The sequence below is a fragment of the Scomber scombrus genome, chromosome 19 (genome assembly GCF_963691925.1).
Source record: "Scomber scombrus chromosome 19, fScoSco1.1, whole genome shotgun sequence".
NCBI lineage: Eukaryota > Metazoa > Chordata > Actinopteri > Scombriformes > Scombridae > Scomber > Scomber scombrus.
This window is the reverse complement of record NC_084988.1, coordinates 17127896-17152199: the sequence shown is the minus strand read 5'-3', so window position 1 is coordinate 17152199 and position 24304 is coordinate 17127896. Positions and strand designations below refer to the sequence as shown.

Below are 24304 nucleotides of genomic sequence, written 5' to 3'. Positions count from 1 at the left end.
TGTCAGTTTGATTCCCAAAAGTAATAACACGTCTTGAGCCACTGAAGTTAAACAATTCAAGAAGATGGCAGATCATTGAATAAGTGAAGCTATTATGTTCATTTTAAGGCAGAATTTGAATTTAAAAAAGGAATTTAAAATAGCAATAATGACAGATATCTAAAAATATACACAACTAATATTTTGTATTTCTTCTGTACGGTACTTTTACCACAGAGAAAAAAGCAAATAAATGCACAATAACACAAAAAATACATTAAAAAATAGGTGCAATGAATGTCTTCATTGGAGCATAGTTTACCAAGACACAGTTAAATTACTTAAATGCTATAAATTCTAGTTAAATGCAGTCATATTTTGGAGAATAGTTGCATGCCCTCAAGCCTCTTATCACTATAGGTAGCCATTAGCTCATTTCTTGTCAGCCAGTTAAGGCTCCCTGCGCAGTGGATACTGCTCTCTGTAGGCACAAGGTAATTATCTGCAGGCACGCAAAGCACTAGCTGGCTAACTCAGCCCTTAACACTGTACAGAATGTGAGGGACAAGACTTCCCTTCACCTTGTTTTTTCTGCGTTCTGCCATCTCCAGTCCATATGACAACCACATTAGTCATAAAAGGGTCATACTTTTCTCCCAAAACATTTACACTCTGCGTTCCAGTGTATGACTAAAGCGTGTGTACGCATGTCTGTGATATATTTTGAGTGAATCACAACATTATGTGTACGTTTCTCAGTGAGTAAGACAAGGCTTCTGTTGAAACTGGGAGTCATCAGCGCAAATGACTTCCAAGAAACAAACTCTACATATTTCTCTGTCATTGCTCAACTCATTATATATTTTTCTCAATGAAAGTACACCAATTGAGCCATTTTAGATCAGGGTAGTCATTCAGTCAACAAAACAAAGCATTTCATGGAAAGGAAGAGTCAGGAAAATGGAAAACGTTTTCACAACAACATATCAGTGCCTCACTCAGCAGAGAATCAACTTGACTATACAGAAAGAAATGCTGCCATCTTGTGTCAAAATAATCTCATAGGACAATATCCCACCCCCGTTTGAAAAAGCATACATACACTTTATTGATATGGAGATGTGATAACTGTGTGTGATGTTTTTGTGCTGCTACTGCTGTCAACTGAGGACCCTCTGTCCTCTCCAACAATCTTGCTGGAACTGTAATAGTAGATGAACAGCAGGAAACCTGCAATAATCATGGCACAAACATTTTACGAAATGAAAAGTGAATTAGTCTGTTTGGGTGTAATTCAAATTTCTGCATGTGTACCTTGAAGGGAGTTGAGGATGGTGAAGATATAGTAGGAGGGTATGAGCAGAGGTCCATGGCTGAAGAAGGCAAAAGCCCAGGTGATGCCCAGCAGGAGGAACAGGCCCAGAATGGAGAAAGTGTTTATCTTGGTGGAGCTGTGGTCATCAGTTTTCACCGCTCTTTGCTTAAACAGGACAATCTGATACACAGTTATGATGAATATGCTCAAAGTGAAGATGAAAACCACACCATAATAACCCACATTCACCCACTGCTGGAGAACTGCATCAGAAATCCAGCACCTGAAAATCAGAAATAAGATAATAATTATGCACAATGTACATTTTGGTTTTTTGTTTGTTTGTCTGTTTGTTTTTTGTGTGTGAATAAAGTAGGGTTACTTACATTTTTGCTGAAATCCCACCATTGGTTTGAATGACCAGCATGCCATATTTGTTCAAGACAACTAGAGCAATCACCACTGGAGCCGGTATGACTAAAAAGAAAAACTATATGTATAATGCATTGTATTATGGGTATATAGTGGGTAAATAAACAATATTTCCTTGGTTGAGTTCTCTTACCCCATCCTGCGATGCAAATCTTGGTCATGTAATGTTTGATTCCACCAGGGAACTTCCATAGATTAAAGTACAAGTGTAGACCCTGAATGAAAAACCAGCTAAAAGTGGCCAACAAGGTGTAGTGCATAACTGCCGCCATCGCCACACACACACCAAAGTTCTCTATGTTGGCGATGGTCTCATTTATCAGGAAAGACAGGTTCAAGGTGAACATGGCAACGAAGAGGTTGATCAGGATCTTTGTTGCTTGGCTCGCTTTCCCTTTTCTGTAGGGGTAAGTTAGTTTAGTGCAAGAAAAAGCTTCTGATGCAGTATATTAAAATTACAAACTGTGATTCCTCACCTTATAAGCCAATGCATGAAGAGAGCCACTGCCAAGAAAAACATGGACAGGCCACAGCCGATGTTTGTGATGTAGGTCAGAGACGTAAAATCCGAAGATGATATGTTTGCAGGTACAGGTGACTGAAAGAAATTGGAGATTATGTGTGAAATAACAGTGGTAAGTATGATAAAACTGGGATTACTTATAATACTTTATTGTTATATTACCATCAGTATTGCAAAAAATGTTAGATGAGAGCACCGGCATGTGATGCTGTCATTGGTCTCTTTTGTCTCACAGCCATTTGTAGTCCAGTTCTGGGTTCCTACAAAGAAGATGCAATTAGATGCTAGAAAGTCTTTTTCTCATTAATGGGATAGAGCAAATATTGCCATAATGCAATTGACTTTTGATTTGTTAAAGGCAATTTTAAAGTATGAAAAGAACATTTTTACAGTACCGTTACCATTCCATGACCTACAAGAGGCAACATTTCCTTTCTGTATTTGAATAAAAAAGAAAAATGAATGGACTCATTCATACCACAACCATTATTATTAACCTGTTAAAATCATTTATTTTAACTGTCGTCTCTTTTACCTTGTCCACTTTTGTGTAATGAATGTCTATGGTATCCGAGAGATTGGATATCATTGCTCCCATTTCAATTCCCATCATCTCATTGTTGATTAAATAACCGTTCGAGTCTTCCTGCTGAGAGTGGAATACTGTTTACAGTTATGACAGACACAGTGATGCCATCCAATGAGGATGTAATTATGTAATCATTATATTTATAATGAATCATATTCCAGAATCACACATTATTAGGTCAGCTTCCTTTTTTATTAGTGTTACCTGATGGATTCCAGGAAAAAGGAAAACTCCAGCAAATGTACCATTTCTTTTTACTGCCATGTCACTGGCCTCTTTGGGGATTTGTACCACCCGAGCGAAGTCTTTCACCAAATCATTGCTCTTCTTAAAAATCTACCATATATAAATAGATAAATAAGATTGTCAGAAAACAACAGGGGATTTAACCCTCTTTAATATTGTATTTTACTCTTGTGTAATGACAAACTACATACACTCATATTACCACTTTTTGTAATGGCAAAGTCCATTTTGGGTGGATCTTTCTTGAGTTTTAAGATCGCCCCTTTAACATCACCTATTGTGAAGGTTGCTGCAGTGGAATTATTCATTAACTCAAGCAGTGAGTTGAGATTATTCATGATGTTTCTGTAATGGAAACACAAAGAATCTCAACAATATTCTGATTATACTGATTGCCACTCCTGCATCATTTGTACCAATAATTTAGATACTTACTCTGGGTTGCTGTCATTCGCATGCAGGGTGATAGGCTTGGAATCAATAGGAATGTTTTCTGATTCACATGACGCACACTCTATCTTGTTATCATTAAGAAGTGTGATGCTGTAGTCTGCTTTTTCAGAACCTGCATATCAAGCATGCAGGCACACACACACACACGCACGCACGCACACACACACACACACACACACACACACACATTTTATTTTTACTACCATGTTCTTATGATTACTAAGATACAGTATGTTCTAGATAATAAAATCTGATAATACCATTGCAAGCTCCTTCATCATAGGATGCGTCTTGACAGACAGTTTGGTTCAGTATGTACATGGTACCTTAAACATATTAAAACATGGAACTATTAGATGCGAGCCTTGGGCGATACCATTGCTGTTACACTTATATGGAAGGTAATAACTGTGATAGATTGGTGATTTTACCGAGGCCTGCCTTTATTGTGCAGTTCTTAATTTCTGAAAGAAAATCTGCAACAGAAATAAAAGTCCACAAGATAACCAATTACAGTACAAGAGGTAAATGTTCAGTGTGTAGGAATTAAAAAAAACATTTTGACCAATAGAGGGCAGTCTTTCACTGCTTTTATGTGCAAACATGAACTCCTTAACCAAGGAACTGAAAGATAAAGTCATCAACTGTAATAGCCACATTTAGTTTTGCATCAATATATGTTATTAGTACAAGAAATAAGATTGTGCACAGCGTAAGCACACTATGATCTAAATCTAGTTTGTGTTGACATACAATATGTTGTGAGTGGTGTGTCAGCAGTACCTGTGTAGTAGAGTTGAGATGGCAGACAATCGAAGCTTTGGTTTGGGTCAGTCATCACTATAATATCTTGCTTGGATAAAGCGGTTTCATTCAGAAGTATGATGTATTTGCCACCACCAATGTCTGTTGCATCAACCGCACAGTCGAAATTTGTAGTGGTACAGCATTCTGAAAATACAAACCATAATTCACACACATCCATCAAATGACTAGGAGAAAGAAGTGATTTGGAGAGAAAAAATGCACAAGTGTGTGGAGTTAGACTATACTGTAATTTTAGTTCACTGAGGAGAAAAACACATGGTGAATTTTTTCCTAATAATGTATTTTCTCATATTAAATATTTTTGATTCTTAACCATATACCTGAGTACTTAGACTTTACATTCTACATCCTTCCTATGGATTAAGGAATATTTTCCCTCTTACTGTAGTCAATTCTAGTGATCTTAAATTGGGTTAATGATAATGTCATACAGTACCTGCATTGTTGTCATTGACGCAGAGTCCAGTGTTGTTAATCATCTCTGAAATGAGATGTGAAATCACTGTTTATGCTGAATTCTCTCTTGAAATTACAGTCAAGACTACAATATTTCTATGTTGTCACGCTTACTTGATGGAAAAAGACAGTGTTCCTCGTTGACTTTTATAAAGGTTATAAGTGTATATTTTTTGAGGGTGCTGTCAGCAGTGCCTATATGAAAAATGCACAAAATGAAAATAAAAATAACACATTTTAATTTATTAAAGAGCCACTAAATTGTCTTGAGAAACACAGATCCAGTCAAATAAATCTAACTGAAAATCAAGATATTTTGTCAAGGGTTTAAACAATGAAATTTTTTTAATGTGTTTTATATGTTAGCTCTAATTTACTCACAATCGCATACGTTGTGTTTCAGGAAGATCCCAAAGAACAGAATTGCTATCTTCATAAGAAACATCCAACGATGTTTTACATCCAATGGGAACATTATTCTAAGGAGTAAAAACAACATGCAGTGTCCAAGACCTGAGAATAGGATTTATACAGTAAGTGCCATCTAACAGTACAGTAGCTTACATTACCTGAGTGAAGGGATGTTCTGTATGTCCACTCTCTGCAGCAACTCACATTCACTTTGAAGTCATTTCATGTTACATAAAAGCTATACCACTGATGATCCTCCTGTCTAATTTACCTTGCAAATAAAGCTGCTTTATGCCTGCCTTCTGGGTAAAAAGCTGGCACATTGCCATATTTAGTTATGCACTTTTATGACATGCTGTACTGCTGAAAACGTGTGTGTGTGTGGGTGTGGGTCTGAATTGTTCTGTGAATTCTTGCAAAGCATTTTGTCTATTTCAGCGTTTACAGATCTCTTACAGTTTTCAGTCCTTTTCTTTTGTTTGGCAAATGTCTCTGTATACACAATTTTTCCAAATGGATATTGCATTCAAATTTTGATGCGTGTTTGCTATGACCTTTCTCTCCAGTAAGCCTACTCAAGGGGAGCCCAGTACAGTTGATCGCAGTCCACCAGTCAATTTCAAAACCTATGCTGGTAGATTTAGTGCCATTCTAAAAACAAGTTGTCATCTCTACTCCCCTTGGCATCTGCCACTTGATTCCCATGTGACTTGATTGACATGTATGACTCTATCAAACTCAGGATGCAAAATGAGTAAATTGAAAAATAAACAGTGTAGTCCAGTGAGCAAAATGAAGTGAAGAGATAGCCAAGGCTAGAGAGAGAGACAGAGAGAGCAAGAGAGTAGCAAGCAGCAAACGCTACACACCTTCTGCAACTACCAACTATTTTTATGTCTATAAGAGTAATGAAAAATAACTTTGAGACTGCTTATATGACTAATTTGTGATTCTGCTCTGGTGACTGTTAAGGGACTGTTATTTTTCTGTGAAGGACCCGCAATGGGCATTTGGTGTTATTTCATGCCTAACTGGCAATAATAATAATAATATTAAAGCTGTTGTTATTTAGTTTTTTCTTATTTCTTATTGATCATTTATAGCTGGCCAAAATTAAAAATAGCTTGCAAGCCAAAACAGTCTGGACATCCCTGGCCTACGTTTTTTTTTCTTTTTCTGTAAGATGTTTTACATTTGAGACAGTTTTCTAAACGTCGAAATTGAATTGACTTGCTGTAGATTTATTCTTTCACCTCTCATCTGATTTAGTTTTTTTTTTTTTAAAGAAAAAAAAAGATGGCTCTAGGAATGTCAATGTTGGTCTATTGCTCACTCAGTTACTAACTCGGGCAACAACTTTGGTCTTTACGGAAATATCTCAACATTCGGAAATATCTCTGATGGATTGCCAAAAAAATTAAAATTGTAAAGACATTCATGGTCCCCAGAGAATGACTCCTACTGACTCTGATGATCTGCTGACTTTTCTTCTAGCACCATCAGCAGGTCCAAGTTTTTACTTTATCCTGTGGGATATCTACTGGACAGATTGACACAAAACTGTGTATAGACATTGCTAGATTAATCCTGATGACTTTGGTGATCTGCTGACTTTACTTCTAGTAACAGCATGAGGATGAAATTGGCTGTTTTGAGCAACTGTCTCAACAACTGGGTGCGTTGCCATAAAATGTGCTACATACACTCAAGACCCTCTCAAGATAAATTGTTATCACTTTGGTGACTTTTCAATATCTCAATTTGTCCAATACTTTTGGTTTTTTAGAGTTACATAAGGAGAGCAGTACACCTCTTATTTTTCTGTGGTGATTATAAGGCTACAGAAAATGTCAGATTAGCATGAAAGGAACAGGAAAACAAAACACCTGTCCTCTTGGACCAATGATAGCATAGTCAACAGTTTAAGACCTGTTTGTATGTGTTATGTTTATGTTATGACTATAAAATGACCACCTGTTGTTTTTACAGACGACGAGAAATAATGTATAAGTGAACTTGGTGGATTATGTCATCTTTGGACAGAACCAGGCTGGTTGTTTCCCCCCTTGTTTTCAGATAAGCTAAGCTAACTGGCCGCTGGGTGTTTAGATCTATATTTAACATACAAACATTAGAGTGTTATCTATGTCTTCTCATCAAACTCTCGGCAAAAAAGTGAATCAGCTTATTTCCCAACTATTCCTTTTTGCAGAAGCAGTATTGGCAGGTCAATCACTCATGTAGAGTGTGTAGAGAGTATTACTCAAACATTTCCCCACAATTTAAATTCTGGTCAAAGTCCTCTGGTTTCCAAGGACACCCAGTATGTTTGCTGATTTACATGGAAATGTTTATAAAGACAAATGATGTCCTGGGTTTGAATACTTCAATACATATACATTACTGGTATGATTTAGAGTCAATGAAGTGCTGGAACAAGTTGATACAGAATATTAATGTGACGTTGCCAAAAGGTGTGGAAAAATGTTCTTCCATCACACTTTACACCTACATACTTTATCACTCTTCATTCTTTTTTATTATACAATGCACATGTTCAGTTTTCAAACCTGTCATCATAAGAGGCATGATGCAAATGTGTTCTATTTATTCTTACAAAAGATAAGCATCTGGCATGATGCAAATGGAATAAACAAATTGTGTCATACAAACAAAGTAAACAGTATGGTATCAACCCATACTATTTGCATTTACCTGTCGAGAACCTGACGACAGCAACAATGTTCCTTTTCTGTCCTTGAATTTAGGCAAATAACCTCTGAGGACTGACCATGGGGAGAGATGGATGAGACTCAGAATGAACAAATATGAACTTGATGTCTGAAAAATGTGTTGGTGCTGCCCCCTGGTGAAAAATCAAAAAAATTATATCTATAGCAATCTTTTCATGTTTTAATAAACAAGGTCAAGAGCATTGCCTTTTTTACACATTTTGTGAAATATTTTTAAAAAATGGCCAACATTTGATTATTGACAAAAAATGTAACCCTTAATCAAGAACAACATAAATAAATAGTACTGTATATAAGAGGCAGTGCAACTGACCATACACTGATAGATGACAGAGCCTTTAGGGGAACAACTCAAGCTCCTCTGTGGTTGTTAACAGGTTGAAAATGTCATTACAGCCAGCCTGCTATCCTGCTAAGGCAATTACTGCCCCACCAGCAGGGCTAAACACATTTAAGACCTGATCACAGTCTGGGTAGGCCTGGTCGGGTTCATTGATGGAGTTTTTATTGGCAGTTTAGAGTTAACTCAACCGATTGAACCATGTGGTCAGTCTGGTGATGTCATTGTTGTCCTCATTAATGCTGTGTGCACATTAGCTTGTTGTTAACGCTGCATAATGTGTGCATATGAGGAAGCTAACTTTGCATTTGCCTGTTGGTCATCTGAAAGTATTGTGTAAATTAGATAAGCATTAAGTTAGGGATGCTTGTTGTTGGTGTATTAAGTGATTTGTGTATTGCTCTTAGCTCTGCCAGCATTCATGAATTAATAAATCAGTATTGCCCAGTGTGAAGTGAAAGATAATTAAAGCTGTTTCTGAGTTTTGCACTGCAGGCTCTTCACTGTGGTGTTGTTGTTGTTTTCAGCAGCAGTTTTCTTGGTGGTTTGTTCCATGGTGCTGTGGGGAGAGAGCTAAGGGCTCAGTGCCGTATGGCAGATGAATATTTGATGGCCCTTAATGGGGCCTTCGCTCTCATGCCGTAGCTCTGTATTTCCCACCACACGCAAAAGAGGACTGTGGTGAAGCTATGTGGTCGGCATCCATTTTGGCACTTCCCTGGTGAATTTGGTTGCCTGTCTGGCCATGCCGCATAACAGCTGCTGTGATTTCGTCATACCAGTTGGGGGTTACAGCTATAAAGCTTATCAGACATACAACTGGTAGTGATGCTGATGAAAATCCACTGTATAACACAGTGTTTCAAATTCACAGCCCTGCTCACCAAAACTCTAACATGTAGCTGTGCCTTCACCCTGTTCCCTGCATGAACTTGTCATCACCAAGGTCAGCAGATCACCTGCCATCTATGACAGAGGGACAGTCTCATGTTACACATCATCCCATATACATCTGGATACGTGCGTCAATATTTATGTCCACTGGGTATAAAACATTGTCAGTATCAATCCTGTTGAGGAGATTAAGATCTTAATTTAGGAGAGATATGACCCAGCCTGTCGTTCCAATTACGAAAGTGACAGTGAGGCAGCACAGCTATGCATTTGCTTGGTGACCTCATCCCCTATATACCACAATCCATAACTATGATGGGAGTTACCTCCCACTATTTTTTTGCTATTGGGTTGGTAGTGTAAATGGATCTTGCAATCAAAGTGTTTGGGAGCCTGAAGAGTTTCAGATAGAGGGTGTGAGGAAAAGGAGGAGCAGGCTTAGCCTTGTGCTGGAATTTGAAATAAGAGGTATTGTGTGTGTGTGTGTGTGTGGGGGGGGGGGGGGGTGGTTTGGTGGGTGTGGGTGTGGGTGTGTATTGTGCATGGTGCATGGTCAAAGCACCTGTTGATACTGTCAGCTGCCCCTCACATTACACAGCTATTTCTGATCTGCTCAGTCAGTCAGGGAGGACCTCTGAGGGGTCACCCCTGCACTTTCTCCTTTAGTTAAAAAAAAACAAAACACACTCCCATGCATGTATCAATCAATCAATTATATAGCGCCAAATCACAACAAAAGTCATGTACTGTAATTACACATTTTGTAGTACCTTTAAATGTACAGTACAGTGTCGCTGAGTGTTGTTGTGCTGTTGACTCTTTGTTCACCTCGGTTTGTGTCTGTCCCCTTGCGTAACCATGACTGATGTGGTGGAGTGCTGATCTCACTGATTGGTTAACAGCCTCAATGTAAAACCTGAAGGGCATGCTGCTAAAATATTTCACATTGCAGATATAAATCAATTTAATGCAGCTGGACTTGTGCTTAGGTTACCTTATCTAACAGCACCCGCCTTGGGTGCAATCACTTTGGGTTACATAGAGTGTGAAGAAAAAATATGGAGTAAACATAATTTATGAACTGTGGAGATTCGGAAAAGAAAAAAACAGGTGGTTAAATTTCTCACATTAATTTTTCATCACTTCTCCTTTACAAGGTCACAGGTGCCTCCCAGACCTCAACCCATCAACCAAACAAACAAAATAGAAACATGTACAGACTAACGCTGTGGCTGTCTGACGTGGAACGTCTTTGTGGTTGACAGAAATGGATTCGTCACCATCCTAGAATTACACCAGGCTCACTCAAGGTCACCTTGGGAAGTGGAGAGATATAAGATCTGCTTTTAGCTGCAGTGTCTGTCATGTTAGCAAGAAAAACAGAAAAAAATGATGAAGACATTGTCATAGGGAAAAGTCAGTTCTCAGCAATTCATACTTGTTCTTGTGAATTGCACAAGGTGAGATTAGTCATTGTGTCCAAAAACGACCCACACAGAGTAGAGCTCACACTATCTGCATGCAATGTCCTACCCATCATCTGCCAAATTTTAAGCAAATTCTTTGCACCCTCTCCTCCACCACCCACCAGATTTTCAAGTATACTATGACATCACCAGTCTACAGCCTGTCCCTGAGGCGTCTCGCCATGACATCAGCGTCTGCACCCAGGCGGGGGGTGTCTTTCTCCTTCCCATGACCCAATAACTTTCCTCTCGTTTTGAGTCAGCGACCCCACTACCGTAACCTTATCCTGGGCTTCAGACTTGACACAGAGGCAGACCAGTCAGTAGGGGGTAAGGTAGAGCAGTGAGGAGATGTGGTGACACTGGAGGAAGGTGAGGAGTGAGAAGAAGTGAGGATCAAGCTGGGGGAGCGGAGGGGGCTAAATGACGGTCAGCTAATCTCCTTTCAGGTGTGGGGGAAAGAAGCCACACTGAGGTGTGAAGGACCTGGGAGGGACCCAGGAGGGCCAAGATTACAAACCTTTGACCCATGTCACAAAAAAGGTGTGAACTAGGAGATGAATCTCAAAGGGGTGTGAAAAAGTGTGGAATAAAAGGAAGGGAATGTGGAAGTAGATGATGATGGGTCATTTGGAAGTCTGCTGAGAGTGGTGGGGAGGTGAGAAAGACTAACAGCTTGGGTCAGGTTAAAGACTATTTAGGTGTTATTAGCTTAACTTTTTCATGAGGTTTCACACGTATGTTAAGACATGAAAGAAAAACATGCAAAAACAAAACACTGGATGAGCCCGATCCATTCTTTTCTCCCAGATTTCACCACAGTTATTAATTTGTTCTATCACACTTGACCACATCCCTTCATTCTGTCTCTAAAATACCCCTCTAGGTTAGTCACAAGGGCCAATAAAGAAAGGAATGATCTCACTGCGGGAAACGCCTACAGATCCGCTTTCATTATGAATTGATGATTTCATCACACAGGGGTAGAGTTACGTATGTGTGGCAGACGGGGTAGTTCAGGGCAATTTGATTGAAATGATAGATTCTTTGTGGTGCAGAGCTTCCTTAAAACACCTTTATTATGAGTACTTTGTGGTTTGTCACCATCTTTCAAATGGGCCATTTTTCAGACTGTTTCTAGCAGTAATATTGACTGGGAAGTGCCACCGCTGCCAGGCTGGAGACAGGATGACATCATTCTCTTTGTGTTGAGGTATTGGGTTAGTGACTGTCTGCTACTCGTCTGAAAAGCTGCCAGCCACTTGATTTGTCTGTCTGCTTGGTGTTTGCCAGGAATCCCTGCCTGGCACAGCGCCAGTGGACAAAAAGCAGGGTAAACTGTCGTCCAGCAGGATACCCAGGCCTTCTTTACGCAGTATTCCGAAAGCAATGTCAAATTTTAATTAAATTGAAAGACAGTGTAACAAATTACTGCACTCAAATTTGCTGGCATTTGTTCATTGTAGCTTCAGAGGGTGAACTTGGTGTACACATTTTATTCTTGTAGTGTAAAATCAAAGAGGCTCCTATAACTGATGGAAACTGTAATTAGTGGTGACATAAACTCAAAGAAAAGCAACCACAATGGCTTAGATGGTATACGTGATAAAAGTGGTTGAGTGAATCAGAGCATTTTGCTGCTGCTGCTGTGTTGGTAATGTGGATATAAACAGACTGACCCTCTACACCATATATTATGAGGAGTTGAATGTCAGCTCAAAGTAGGAAATGACCACAAGACAACAACTATCATAATAAGCTAAAGAAAGGAAGGAGTCAAGTATCTTGAAATCTTACAATGCTACCGGCCAGAAGCCATCGAAGTCTATTGGATTTACATCTACTGCGAATATTAGGTGAGCGCTCACTCCTTTACTGACAAGACTAAGAATTTACAGCCATTATATTGGCTCTGTGAGGCTGTAGTAACACAGCAGTTCTTTGAGTTGAATACTAACACCAACATGCTAAATGCTTGCAATTAAAATCCTAACATGCTGATGTCTGGAAAGTGTAATGTTTCCCATGTTGACCATCTTGGTTGGGCATGTTAGCTTGCTAAAATTTGCTGTTAAGCGCTAAACACAACGTACAGCTGAGGCTGCTGAGAGTCTAATTAGTTTCGCAGGTTTTTAGTCATAAACCAAATTATTGGAGAAGTTAACATTTTGACTTGATGATGGCACTATATGAAAAGTTAAGGGATCACCAAAGTTTCATGGCAATCCATCCAGTAGGCAAGTTGTTGAGACATTTCACTCGCAAGTGAGTGGTGGTCATTACATCATTCACCCATTATTCTCTGGGCAGCCTGACTGTCTTTACCTAATTTGAGATATTTCAATGGCCAACAGGGCAGCATGGTTAAAAATAGAAATGCAAAAGAAAACTTTTTGAGTGTTTGATGTGTACTTATAGTTCACAGCATGAACTCTGAAACCACATGGCACTGGAATGTGTCTCTTTGTCAGTAGACACAGGCTAAATTATGGCCACAAACACTCATTGTATAAAAATTCATAAAATTAACATTCATAAAAATGTCTATTAAGAGCTTTCATCACAAATGTAAATAAATCATGAGAATACTCTCACATGTGTTTCATTATCCTTAGCACTTTGCTGTCCACTGTTGTTAGATTTTAATGACATTGATGACTGAGAGGAAATCCTTCACTCCCCCGTGATTGCTGTATAAAGGCTTGCTCTGGCCACTGCCCTGGTGTGGGGAACAAAAATAGCCATCCCAGCTTGACCTTAAAGAGGTCTCTTTGTTGAAGGCAATGATGTGATCATTCCTGGGCTGTCCTCAGCTGCAGGTGGCCAGGAGCTTCCTGCTAAGTGCTGGAGAATCCCAGAGTCAGCACATTAGCCTGTCAAAGGAGTGGATTAGGCCGCCAGGGAGTGGTGGAGGGAGAGACCCCCACTGAGCCACTGGCCCCCTCTGTTTTGTACCTATAAACGTTTATTATTGTTTTCCCCACTTATATTAACTCTAATAGGTTGCGTTATATGAATCCCACACAATTAATTTATACATAAATATATAGTTACAAGATCTTTTTTGGCCTATGGGATCTTCTTTGCTTGTTGTTACTTACATGTTCTGGCACTTGTCAAAGATTGTTAGCTTTAAATTAATGTATACTCAGACCTATGTTTACAGTAGCGCTGCATTATGTATACTGTATTGTTAACCTTTACAGGAAAATCAAATTAATATTCAAAGGGAAAAGGTCAAAGGGTTCAAACAAAGCACAAAGCAACCTTCCGCACAAACGACGAGACAAACAAAACAGCGGTTGAGAAACTAATTATAGAGACTAATTTCTCTGGCCAGCTGGATGGAAATAAACAAACATGACCCTCCACCGAGCTTGCACACACTCCACCAGCAGAGGTATGGTGTAGAGGCTTGAGGTGGGATTAGAGAGAAAACTTCACAGCACATTTGTCTGCTCTGAGAAATCAATAAAACTGCTTTCATGTGAACTTCACGGGAAAGAATGACCCAGAAACATTCACACAGGTTCATTAGTGATTATGCTTGTGTTTTGATTTTTTTTTTATGCTTTGTGTTTTTTGCGCTACAGCAGGGTAGAGACTGCAAGCAGTTGCCTATGGGCAAAGTGAAAGGGCAAGAAGACAGAGGAGGAAGATGTTTTTATTACATTTCTTCGCCCATATGGGAGTGCCTGCCAACATAAAATATGCATGTTAATCCATATGTTGAGTCTTTTGACATGAATATTTTACATTCCAGCCACATAGTGGTATATAAGATAAGTTTTACATCATTGTCTAATAACAGTGGAGAGGTCTTAAGTGCAATGCCAGTCTCTCTCTTTTTCATGTGATTATCACAGGCGTTCCAATCAATAAATCATCACTCTCGACAAGCTGAATCAAAAGGCATGAAATTCAAAAGTCAGCCTTCCTGAAACCAAACCCAAAAAACTATGTTGGCCACCTGAATCAAAACATGAAAGAACAAAGCCACTCTGGGGGGGGGGGTTATTGATCGAGAGCCATGGAGAGGTGTGTAGAGTTCAGGTTCATGTGAATACATAGTTTATGGATTTGTGCATCCATACTTTGGTGGGACAGATGTTGGGGGTTACATGGAGGTGAGGGTTATAGGTTCAACGATGTTCCACAGCTGTGATCTGAAGGTTGGAGGAAGGTTACATCCAGTTACATCTTCTCATAACAATCTATACATTTCTCATTTCAGCAGCACATGCTACGTGTAACAATAGGATTAGTTTTACATGAGAAAAAGCTTAAAAAGAGTATGAATTTTAATAGGATGTTAATACCTTGAGGATGTTATTTCTGGACGATGGATTTTGTTTGATTTTCATTATCTAAATTCTCTCCCACTTGAAAGGGGACCCTTCCCCTCCATTAATAATTGACATTTTATTACTTTCCCCCCTCATCGTGGCAGGCATGTGCTTTGATGTGAGCCGCGTTCTTTTATCTGCGCTGTACTATGTATTGATCGCTGGGCAGATAAGAGTGCAATCAAAGGGATTCCTCGTGGGGCAGTCAACACCCGGTCACCTCATACTCCTGGAATGTGGTCAAGCGCTGGTACGACTCACTCTCACTATCACATCTCTTTGCATCCCTCCACTTCTTATTTGGTTCATCTTGCCTGAGAGCCGCTTATGTGGGTTAAATATTCACACAGAATAACAAAGCTGTTGAAATGACATCATCTGAAGTGGAAAGAGAAGATGTGTTCAGCAGGAGGTCAGGTTGCCAGAAGGGGGGTTCCACCAAAAGAAACTGTCAGTGCTGAGCAGATTGGCTTTTCTCCATTAACTGTTAGCTCTGTGGCTGAGCATAACAGCGGATGATGATCTCATTCATAATGCTCATTATGGTTCACTGGAGATGCTTATCATCAGCTGGCTAACAAACAACTATGGACAGTATGGAAGCAGTGTTTTAGACAAATATAGTATGTCTCTTATCAACAGAAAACAATTGGAGTGCATATATTGGACTGGGTTGCAATGGGATTGGTTTATTATACCAAAACATCCTACCATAACAAAAGTATATTTGTAGCACGTGAGCAACAAGGGAAAAGTGCTCAAGACTGTCATGAGAATGATAAACACCACCCATCTACACGTGAGTTGGATTATAATTTCAGGATTTATATAATCCATCCATATTGGCAAACAGAACTGCTTTGTTTATTCTATCAGACACTCTCCCACCTAAATATATTTCATACATTTAAATCTCATATGCAGTTGCAGCGTTAAATGCCAGGCATTGATTGTCATTCGACACTCAGAGACCAATAGTCAAAAGCACTTACAATAAAACACAGAGTGCAGTCATAATGAGCATATCCTATTTAACGGAACAAATACTGTAATGGCGACCTACAAAAATACATTGTCCATTTTCACTAGTGAACACTTAGAGACCATTAGCAGTAGTGTAACAGCCAGGCGTCTTTCCATCATCAATATCCCATAAGTGGACCTCTGCATGTTCGCTGAGGGCCTTGGCCTGGTGAAATTCTTCCAGGCTGCTGATGCTACTGTTGTTGATGACTTGTCCAGCCTGACTGACAGCACTTTTGTTTTCCGTGGATTAGGCAATCTGACTTCATCACAGTCCATGAGGGGGTTCACGTAACGCTACCTGGAGTTCACTACATCCATGTGACCCTTCCTGTCTACTGGCTGCCCCGAGGACAGGCCGTCAGCCCTCCATACCGAGACTAGACGGTGGATGTAGTGCCCCCACCCCACACACACAGAGACACTGCACACACACACACACACACACACACACACACACACACACACACACACACACACACACACACACACACACACACACACACACACACACACACACAAAAATATATATATACACACACACACACACACACACACACACACACACACGTATATACTTGACACATTCTCAGGTCCTCATGACCAGAGTCTAAATTTTTAATGAAATATACATTAAGGAGCATTCATGGGCTGATACATGACGTTTCCCCACAGCTAATATTTCAGCAGACTGTGTATCAGATCAGGATTGAATGATTGATTTTCTATCAGGCTGCTTCTTCTTGGATTAATAATTCAGGGTTATAACTTCAGCATATTCCATTACATGCTTTACATAATGAGTTTCAGTTTTAAAATTATCATTGCAAAAACAGTAGAAATGAGTGTGTCTGAATACGTTTATGTTTCTTTGAGCATGCTTTGGGGGGTTTGAGGTGTGCGTACGTGCCTGTTGATGACTTTCTCTCTTGGCCTGCCGTCTGTGATGAGAAATGAGAGATGGCAGTGTCTGAGGTCACACACTTGTCTCCACATAGGGTCAAATGACTCTTAAATGTTTTGTTTACACTTCTACAACCACGTCTAGGCTATGAACCAAATATAGCGAACCATTAAGATGGCATAAAACTCCAGATAATGAGTTTGGTGACACAAGGAAAATATGGGGTGACTCTACAGCCAACCCATAATTGACATGCAAAAGACAACAATGCCATTAATTATATAATTTTTTTTATTTTATTTTATTTTTTCTCTCCCACATATAAATCTAAAAGGAAAAGGTCAGTCATGATGGACCAGATTTATGTGTTGATTCACAGCTTCAAGAAAGAGGATAGTGCAGTGTTTTTTGTTTAATAGCTCCTGCATCATTCAGGAGCATCTCCAGTTTCAGCTGGCTAGAGTCCTAGAATCAGATGAACAAGTGCTGGATGATTATCCGCACCAGTGTTAAGTACAAATTGCAGCAACCGTCTCTTGAAAGGACTTGCTGAAGCACATCAGATACAGTAGCTCTCCAGTTGGCTGCTAAATCACACTGGCAATGTCGTACTTGTCTAAATACAAGCAAGTAAAGAGCACATGAGAGACAAGTGAACACACACAAACACATGCAGCCAAATCAAAAGAAAAACTTCACACTGATCACTTACCATGAAACTGTCTCTGTTGCAGGATAAGTGAAGAGCATGAGTCAGTATATTCTACTTCACCTGCATAGCACTAATGAGGACAGGTGGCCTGAGGAGACCAAAGTCATATTTGATGCCCAACATCAGACTACTTACACCTGAAGAGTGTGACTTCATGATGACTCTAAGCTGATAACCCAACAGCACACCAGCAGTTGTTGTGAGGATAAAGGATTAGCCTCTGTTTGCTTTTGCTGCTCTTTGAACCAGAAAAAGAAAAGAAAGGATCTCACATGAAAGGCGCAACTTGGTGAGAAAGCACAGAATTGGGGCGCTACCTCTCATCAAAGGGGTTGAGTCACTACAAGCACCGTGTCTGAGACCTCTTTCCAAAAGCCCATTGACAGGGGGCGCTTATGTGTCGCTGCTGTTTGTCTTTGCAGGTGATGTTTTGTGTGTGTGTGTGTGTGTGCGAGATTTTCTTTTCTGTCTGTATGTTGACCGTGTTTGTCTGGCATATCAGGTAAGGTCTCTGTCTCCTTCCTACATTGTTGGTGGATAATGAGGTGTGATTAAATATGAATGCTAAGTGTTTGGTGGCTGGAGCCCAAAGCTGAAATCCGATCCGATCGGGCCCACAGGCAGCATAATTAGTAGCTGATGATAGATGCCATTAATGGTGCTTTTCCACACAGTGCTTGCAGGCCTCTAAGCTGGACCTCCACACAGCAGCAGGCCGCCTTTGAGGCATCCACAGTTAATGAAGTCACAAATAAATAAATCCTGATACAGCTGTGGTGGTTCTGTTTAAAAACCAGAGCAATGATTGTAATCAGCTTTATTTTAATTGTTTAATGATCAACAGTGATTAAATATTAAGCCATTTGTTACATTTATTTGATCTTTTTTTATTATTACCTCTGGGGATTTCATGTTGAAAGCATGACGAAAATCCTGCAGAAAACAATATCAGCATTTCAAAGCGCTGAAGGGCCAGTGTGACGCCTTTTAATGGTGGAGAAAAGCCCTTTGTGCATGCTTGATGGACTGTGTTGGGTTTTGAGGGCTCTGTGGATTGTCATAACCCTGGTGTGAGATTGACTCATTCATGGCAAGGGGACTCGAAGTCTTCATCCTCTGCTTCTCTGCTGCATGGCTGTGGACACCGCTGTGCTGCTTCACTTCAGAGGGAGAGACAGAGTCATGTCCACAGCTGTTAGGACATGCCTGCTTTGAGGTGCCGTGGCTTTAATGTGTGGAGCAGATTAAACAGGGTGTCTTTGTGTAGGCTGAATGACTGGTCAGCTCCCACACAGTTGCCCAATCTTATCTACTGTTTGTGTGTACGTCTGTGTATGTCTGCGCATTGCCACACATACACTCTCATATTCTCAAAAGAGTGAGCAAAACAGCTTGACACACCAGTGAGTCTCATTAAATGAAGCCTAGCGTTTTCAAGAAGACTCCTGCCTACAAGTAGCCGATGGGCAAAATATCGAGAGAATCTTGAAGACAGCCCTCTGCATTTCAATTGATTCTTCTTGCTTGACATGAAAGCATCACCTCCAGTCTGTGAATTGCTGGACTTGAATGTACCTCAGCTATAATATAAACGGCACTGTATCATGCAGGGATGTGCTACGCGAGGGCAGCCGTTGCCTGCAGTGAAGATCAAATGGTGGTTGGTTCAGCAAAGGGTCAGCATATTTGGACCAGTTAGACATGCCACAATAGTTTAAAGTCTCAGTTTTCCTCTTTTCCCACAGAGGAGGGCCTCCATGAGCTGGGATTAATGGAGGAATGAAATAAACATGTCTAAGCTACAGACTGTGCACTGATATAGTGACCGTGGTTCTATTACAGGAGTCAGGCGACATGATTTCAAAGGTGAAATAGTTGATCAAACATGAGTGAATGATTCCCTTATGGGATTTCTGTAAAGCAGAATATATTATCTTAGTGTTTCCCACATTTAATGCCAAGAAACACTTTGCAGGATTTAGTTAAAACAAACAATGGCTTACGTTACATAATTTATGTTGAACCAAATGGCTGCATTAAAGGATAAGGCTTGTAATATGCTATATTTTTATAAAAAATCTCATGAAAAAACCCCCACCAGCAATGCTTAAGATGTCTCGCCATATTTTCAGACCTCCCTACACTTAACAGAAACTACATTTTACAACTGGTTACTGTGCTTGTTAACAAAGGCTTTCAAATTGGAGTAAAAAGTGCATTTGTTGGTGACTATTTTCAACCATGATTATTTACAACAGTTGGAAAATAAAGTACAATGCCCATGTTAATCTTGATGAAGCAATATGTTACCCAGAGTGGTCTGGCTCATTGACAGTAGTGGAATGTTACTAAGTACATTTACTCAAGTGCTGTACAATTTTGAGGTATTTGTGCTTTACTTATTGTATTTCCATTGAATGCTACTTTATACTTCTGCTTCACTACATTTGGAAATAAATATTGTTCTTTACTCCACTACATTTATCTAACAATTTTAGTTACTATAGTTTGTCGATTCAGATTGTTAATACAGAATAATACATTCTGATGTATTTTGATAGATTAAGCTCCCCTGCAGTATGTAAAGTAGTTCAGATCAGCTCTATCTTTACCAGCTGTGACATCAGCGCTTACACTTTCTGAAATTAGAAATTCTGCATAATGAGTACTTTAACTTTTGGTGCTTAAGCTTTAAATACAATTTTGAATGCCAGACTTTAACTTGTAGCTGAGTACTTCTTGACTGTGGTGTATTGCTATTTTTACTCAAGTAAGATCTTAATCCTTCTTCCACCACTTCTCATTGATGTGCATTTAATTGACAATCGAGGTCTATGGCACACAGGAATAAACTGTATTAGACTTTGGTTACACAGGTAAAAAAAAAAAAAGGAACATTTTGAAGAATAAATGTTTTAGTGACACACTGCATTCTGACATTTTTACACCAATCACGATTTCTGTTTCTGTTTGAGAATGAGTTCTAGCATGGATGATATGATCCTCCACAATAACAAAGGCCATCCCTGAGAGTGTGAGGTTTGGCCAGTAGTCTGCAGCCAGACAGGGATCTATGATTACCAGACAGCACATACAAGGGTGGCAGTTTGTGTCAGTGCTCTGTTACAGGGCTCATATCAGGTGTCATCACTTGAATAACTAGGCTGTGCTCCTTACTGTCACGATTTATAAAAGAGTCACAAAATTGAAAAGTGATTTATCTTCACCTGAGAGGACCTGTGAGGGTCTCTATACACAAACAGAAAACACTGAAAAATAGACACACTTTTCCTCTCTGTTTTCTCTTCATTCAGGTGTCACCTCTGGCTGTTGTTCATTGGCAATAACAAATACAAATCAATATGAATACCCAAATAACTCCCATGTAAAGGGAGCATTTTTCTTCATCTGTGTGGTACTATAGACAATATATAGTGCATGGCTTGAGTAAAGAGAGTAAAGGCAAAGGTCATATTTACTGCATTAATTTCTTCAGGTCATTTGGCTTAACAACAACAACAGATCACTTTGATGACGTGATAACAGTCCTTATCCCATGGGAGGTTTGCAAATGCTTACATGGAAGCATGTGTATGTGCATACATACACGCAACCTCAAAAATTGTGTCACCTCTTTTAGCTCTGATCAGACCGACTGCTGACCCTGATAAATTAAATTCTCTTGAGAAATTCCTAAAATAGTGGCAAAAAGTTCACTGGGTGTCTTCCAGGCATAACTTAAAGGTGACAAGAGGAATGCCAGAAAGGGCAGAAAAGGAGCACACTTTTGTTATCAGGTCACTGCTCCAGTATGATCTCTGTCATTGGGTCAGTGTGCCGCACATGCCTCATCTAACTGGCTAGCAGTCAGGATGCAGTTGCCATGGAACATGTCCAGTTGGAGCAAATGAAATCCCTCCTACCCCAGTTTCCAAGCAGGATTCACATGCTGAGAATGTTTTGGTGTGTGTGTGTGTGTGTGTGTGTGTGTGTGTGTGTGTGTGTGTATGAGTGAGTGTATGTGTGTGCACACATGCATATAGAGAATGAGATATCAAGAGAGAATGAGCTTTTAGGGTTACAGAAGAAGTAGGTCATGTGATTGTGCAGCCATGTGTGTTTGTGCATGTTTGCGTGCACGAGTATGCACGCACACACTTCTGCAAGTGTGTGTGGGCGTGCATGCGTTACTCTTCAGAAGTAGCTTTCTGATGTAACATAAACTGATGCCTGCCTTCTCTCTCTCAGGGTTCTCAGGCGTCAGTGTGAACTTGTTTATGAACACTTGCTTTGCACAATGCAAGCACTAGTCAATAACAACACTGTTGGCATTGGAAACAGAAGCAGTAACAGATATTTGCAAGGTGCCATATCCTGTTAATATACTTTATATTTTCCTTTCAGTGAGAGAATTGTCTGTGTTAGGGTGTAAAAATGTAATTTGTGTGCACTTTAAAGACTTTGAGGCTTTTCTTTCACCAGCACAAAGCTGTGTTCACACACTGGAATATACGCAGCACAGTTAGTTCAGTCAACAGTGTCCTGAATTTAAAATTTATGTTCCTAGATAGTGCTAAGAGCAGTAGTGAATTTATCCATATTCATTATTTATGCTAGAGGCCTGTCTTTGTGTCCCACTGAGAATTGCTTTATGGCCTCAATGATTTGTGCAGCTACTAATACATCACAGACTAATGCACGCTTAATGAATAACCTAAGTTTGTCTTCTTAAGATATATGTACTGCCATCAATACTGTACACTTAGTTTTTTCATTAATATTTTATATTATATATTTGGGGATTTTTTAATAATAAACAAGTCAAACATTTAGTTATAAGTTAACATAAACATTCAGACTTTTCCTCATTCTCACAGCTTATAATTTAGTGCATTTGAACACTTTACCATGTACTCTGTGTTGATGGCAGCCACCTATTCAAAAGACTTTCTCTGTAATTATAGGTGCTTTCTTAACAGTTTCCTTAAGTCGCAGGAAGTTCCTTTGTTTGGCTGGAGCACAAAAGAAAGCTGCAACTAATGCTCCCACATCTACTGTATGTGCTTTTTGTTGTTGACAGTGGTCACTCACACAAGAAGTGACCAAGCTTCCAATATCACAGCAAGTGAGGAAACCAATCCCCTCTTCCACAGTGCATCCCCACCTTTTTGGATAGGCCACAGGTGGAACAAAGTCCAAACTTTGAAGTCTATCCAATTCAGGCAGGACAGAGGAAGCAGGGAGCCATGACTTCTCACAAAGCTCAGTGATGGGACACCAAAGCTGAGTGACAGAGGAGCTGGGGGAAGGGTGATGCTCTGTGAGAGAATGCAGAGGGTCTGCTTCACCTCCAGCTGGCCATGGGTTATTGATCTGCCCCCTCCCCTCAGGGGGCAGATCACCAGCACCTGCACTGCCCTCCATAACAAGTGGCTCACCAGAATCAGCTCAGACGGACATAGTTAACTGTCAAGTTATGTGCTCACTGTAAATAATGTAGTTATTATACTCAGTTATAATAGGAAAATAAATGTAATTTAATGTAAATAATGTACAGTATGCCCGACTGATAACTTATGGTCATCATAATCATTATGAACTAATTAATAAATCAATTGTTACTTGCCTATTTGAGCTGACATAAATCCTCCTATGATAACTGCTTTAAGACCTAATTTATGGTGTCAAAGCTAAAGTATGTTATTTCAAGAAAAGAAAAAAATGAAACAACCACACCCACACGACACGCACAATATGCTTACTGCTACAGGTGCCTCCTTACAGTTTATAGATCAAGACCTAGATCTAGACCACTTCCAGTGAATGTAGGCCATTTCTATTATATAAAAATTCACATCAATTGTCAGTGAATACTTTGTTGATCTATTCAACAACATAATACATAAATAATAACATACCCCGGTATTCAAGAACATACACATAGATGTGACATATTTAATTAACTATGCTTGCTGAAATGCAAATGAAATGGGAAAATCTAATGTATTGACCTGAATAGATCTCAACATGGGACACTAACACTTGGCCTACACATATTGATTGAGTATTACTGTATAATTGCTATGTATGAAATATTTTATATTTTATTTATTTAATTATTGTATTAATTTTGTGAGTTCCTCCGTCTAAAATATCAGATGAATATGGATGTTAATGTTTTTGGGGTTTTTTAAAACTTTTTTTTATTCCTTTTCCTATTTAAACACACAGCACAGTCATAGTAAAGCTTCCTGGTGACTGCAGTGCACTTTCTGTAGCTAGAGGTTTTGTGACCAGATGAGCTCGGCAGTAACTATGTGAAAGCGGTCTCGTGCTACGGGGAATTTCCCGTCCACGTGTCTGAATACGCGATGGAGAAGGCGGATAAAAACAAACTCGATGATTGGCTACAGAAACGCAATATGAATCACCCTTAAAGGGACAGGCTCCAGGTCCGCTTGAATGCTATGGAGTTGTCCGACAGAAATGCACGCGTTTTTAAGGAGGGTTTATTTACCAACCTCGGCACCACGCCCCGGCGGCGGAGTCAGTTTGGAGCTGACGTCGGCGAAATGAAATCGCCTTGTTGCCGATTTCCTCACAGAATGGAAGTTGTCGTGGAAGTGATACGGAC

At 39.7% G+C, this 24304-nt stretch overlaps 1 protein-coding gene across 1 annotated transcript; it reads right to left on the bottom strand.

Annotated features, from left to right (window-relative positions):
• Window positions 1-289: 289 nt before the first annotated feature.
• LOC134001191 (adhesion G-protein coupled receptor G2-like) lies at window positions 290-4844 on the bottom strand. Its single transcript, XM_062440759.1, has 5 exons — window positions 4802-4844; window positions 2412-2509; window positions 2203-2324; window positions 1931-2125; window positions 290-1640 (listed from the first exon to the last, which is right to left on the bottom strand). Exons 1-5 carry the CDS (start codon window positions 4842-4844, stop codon window positions 1274-1276), a joined length of 825 nt encoding a protein of 274 aa, XP_062296743.1. The 3' UTR covers window positions 290-1273.
• Between the last annotated feature and the right edge of the window lie 19460 nt (window positions 4845-24304).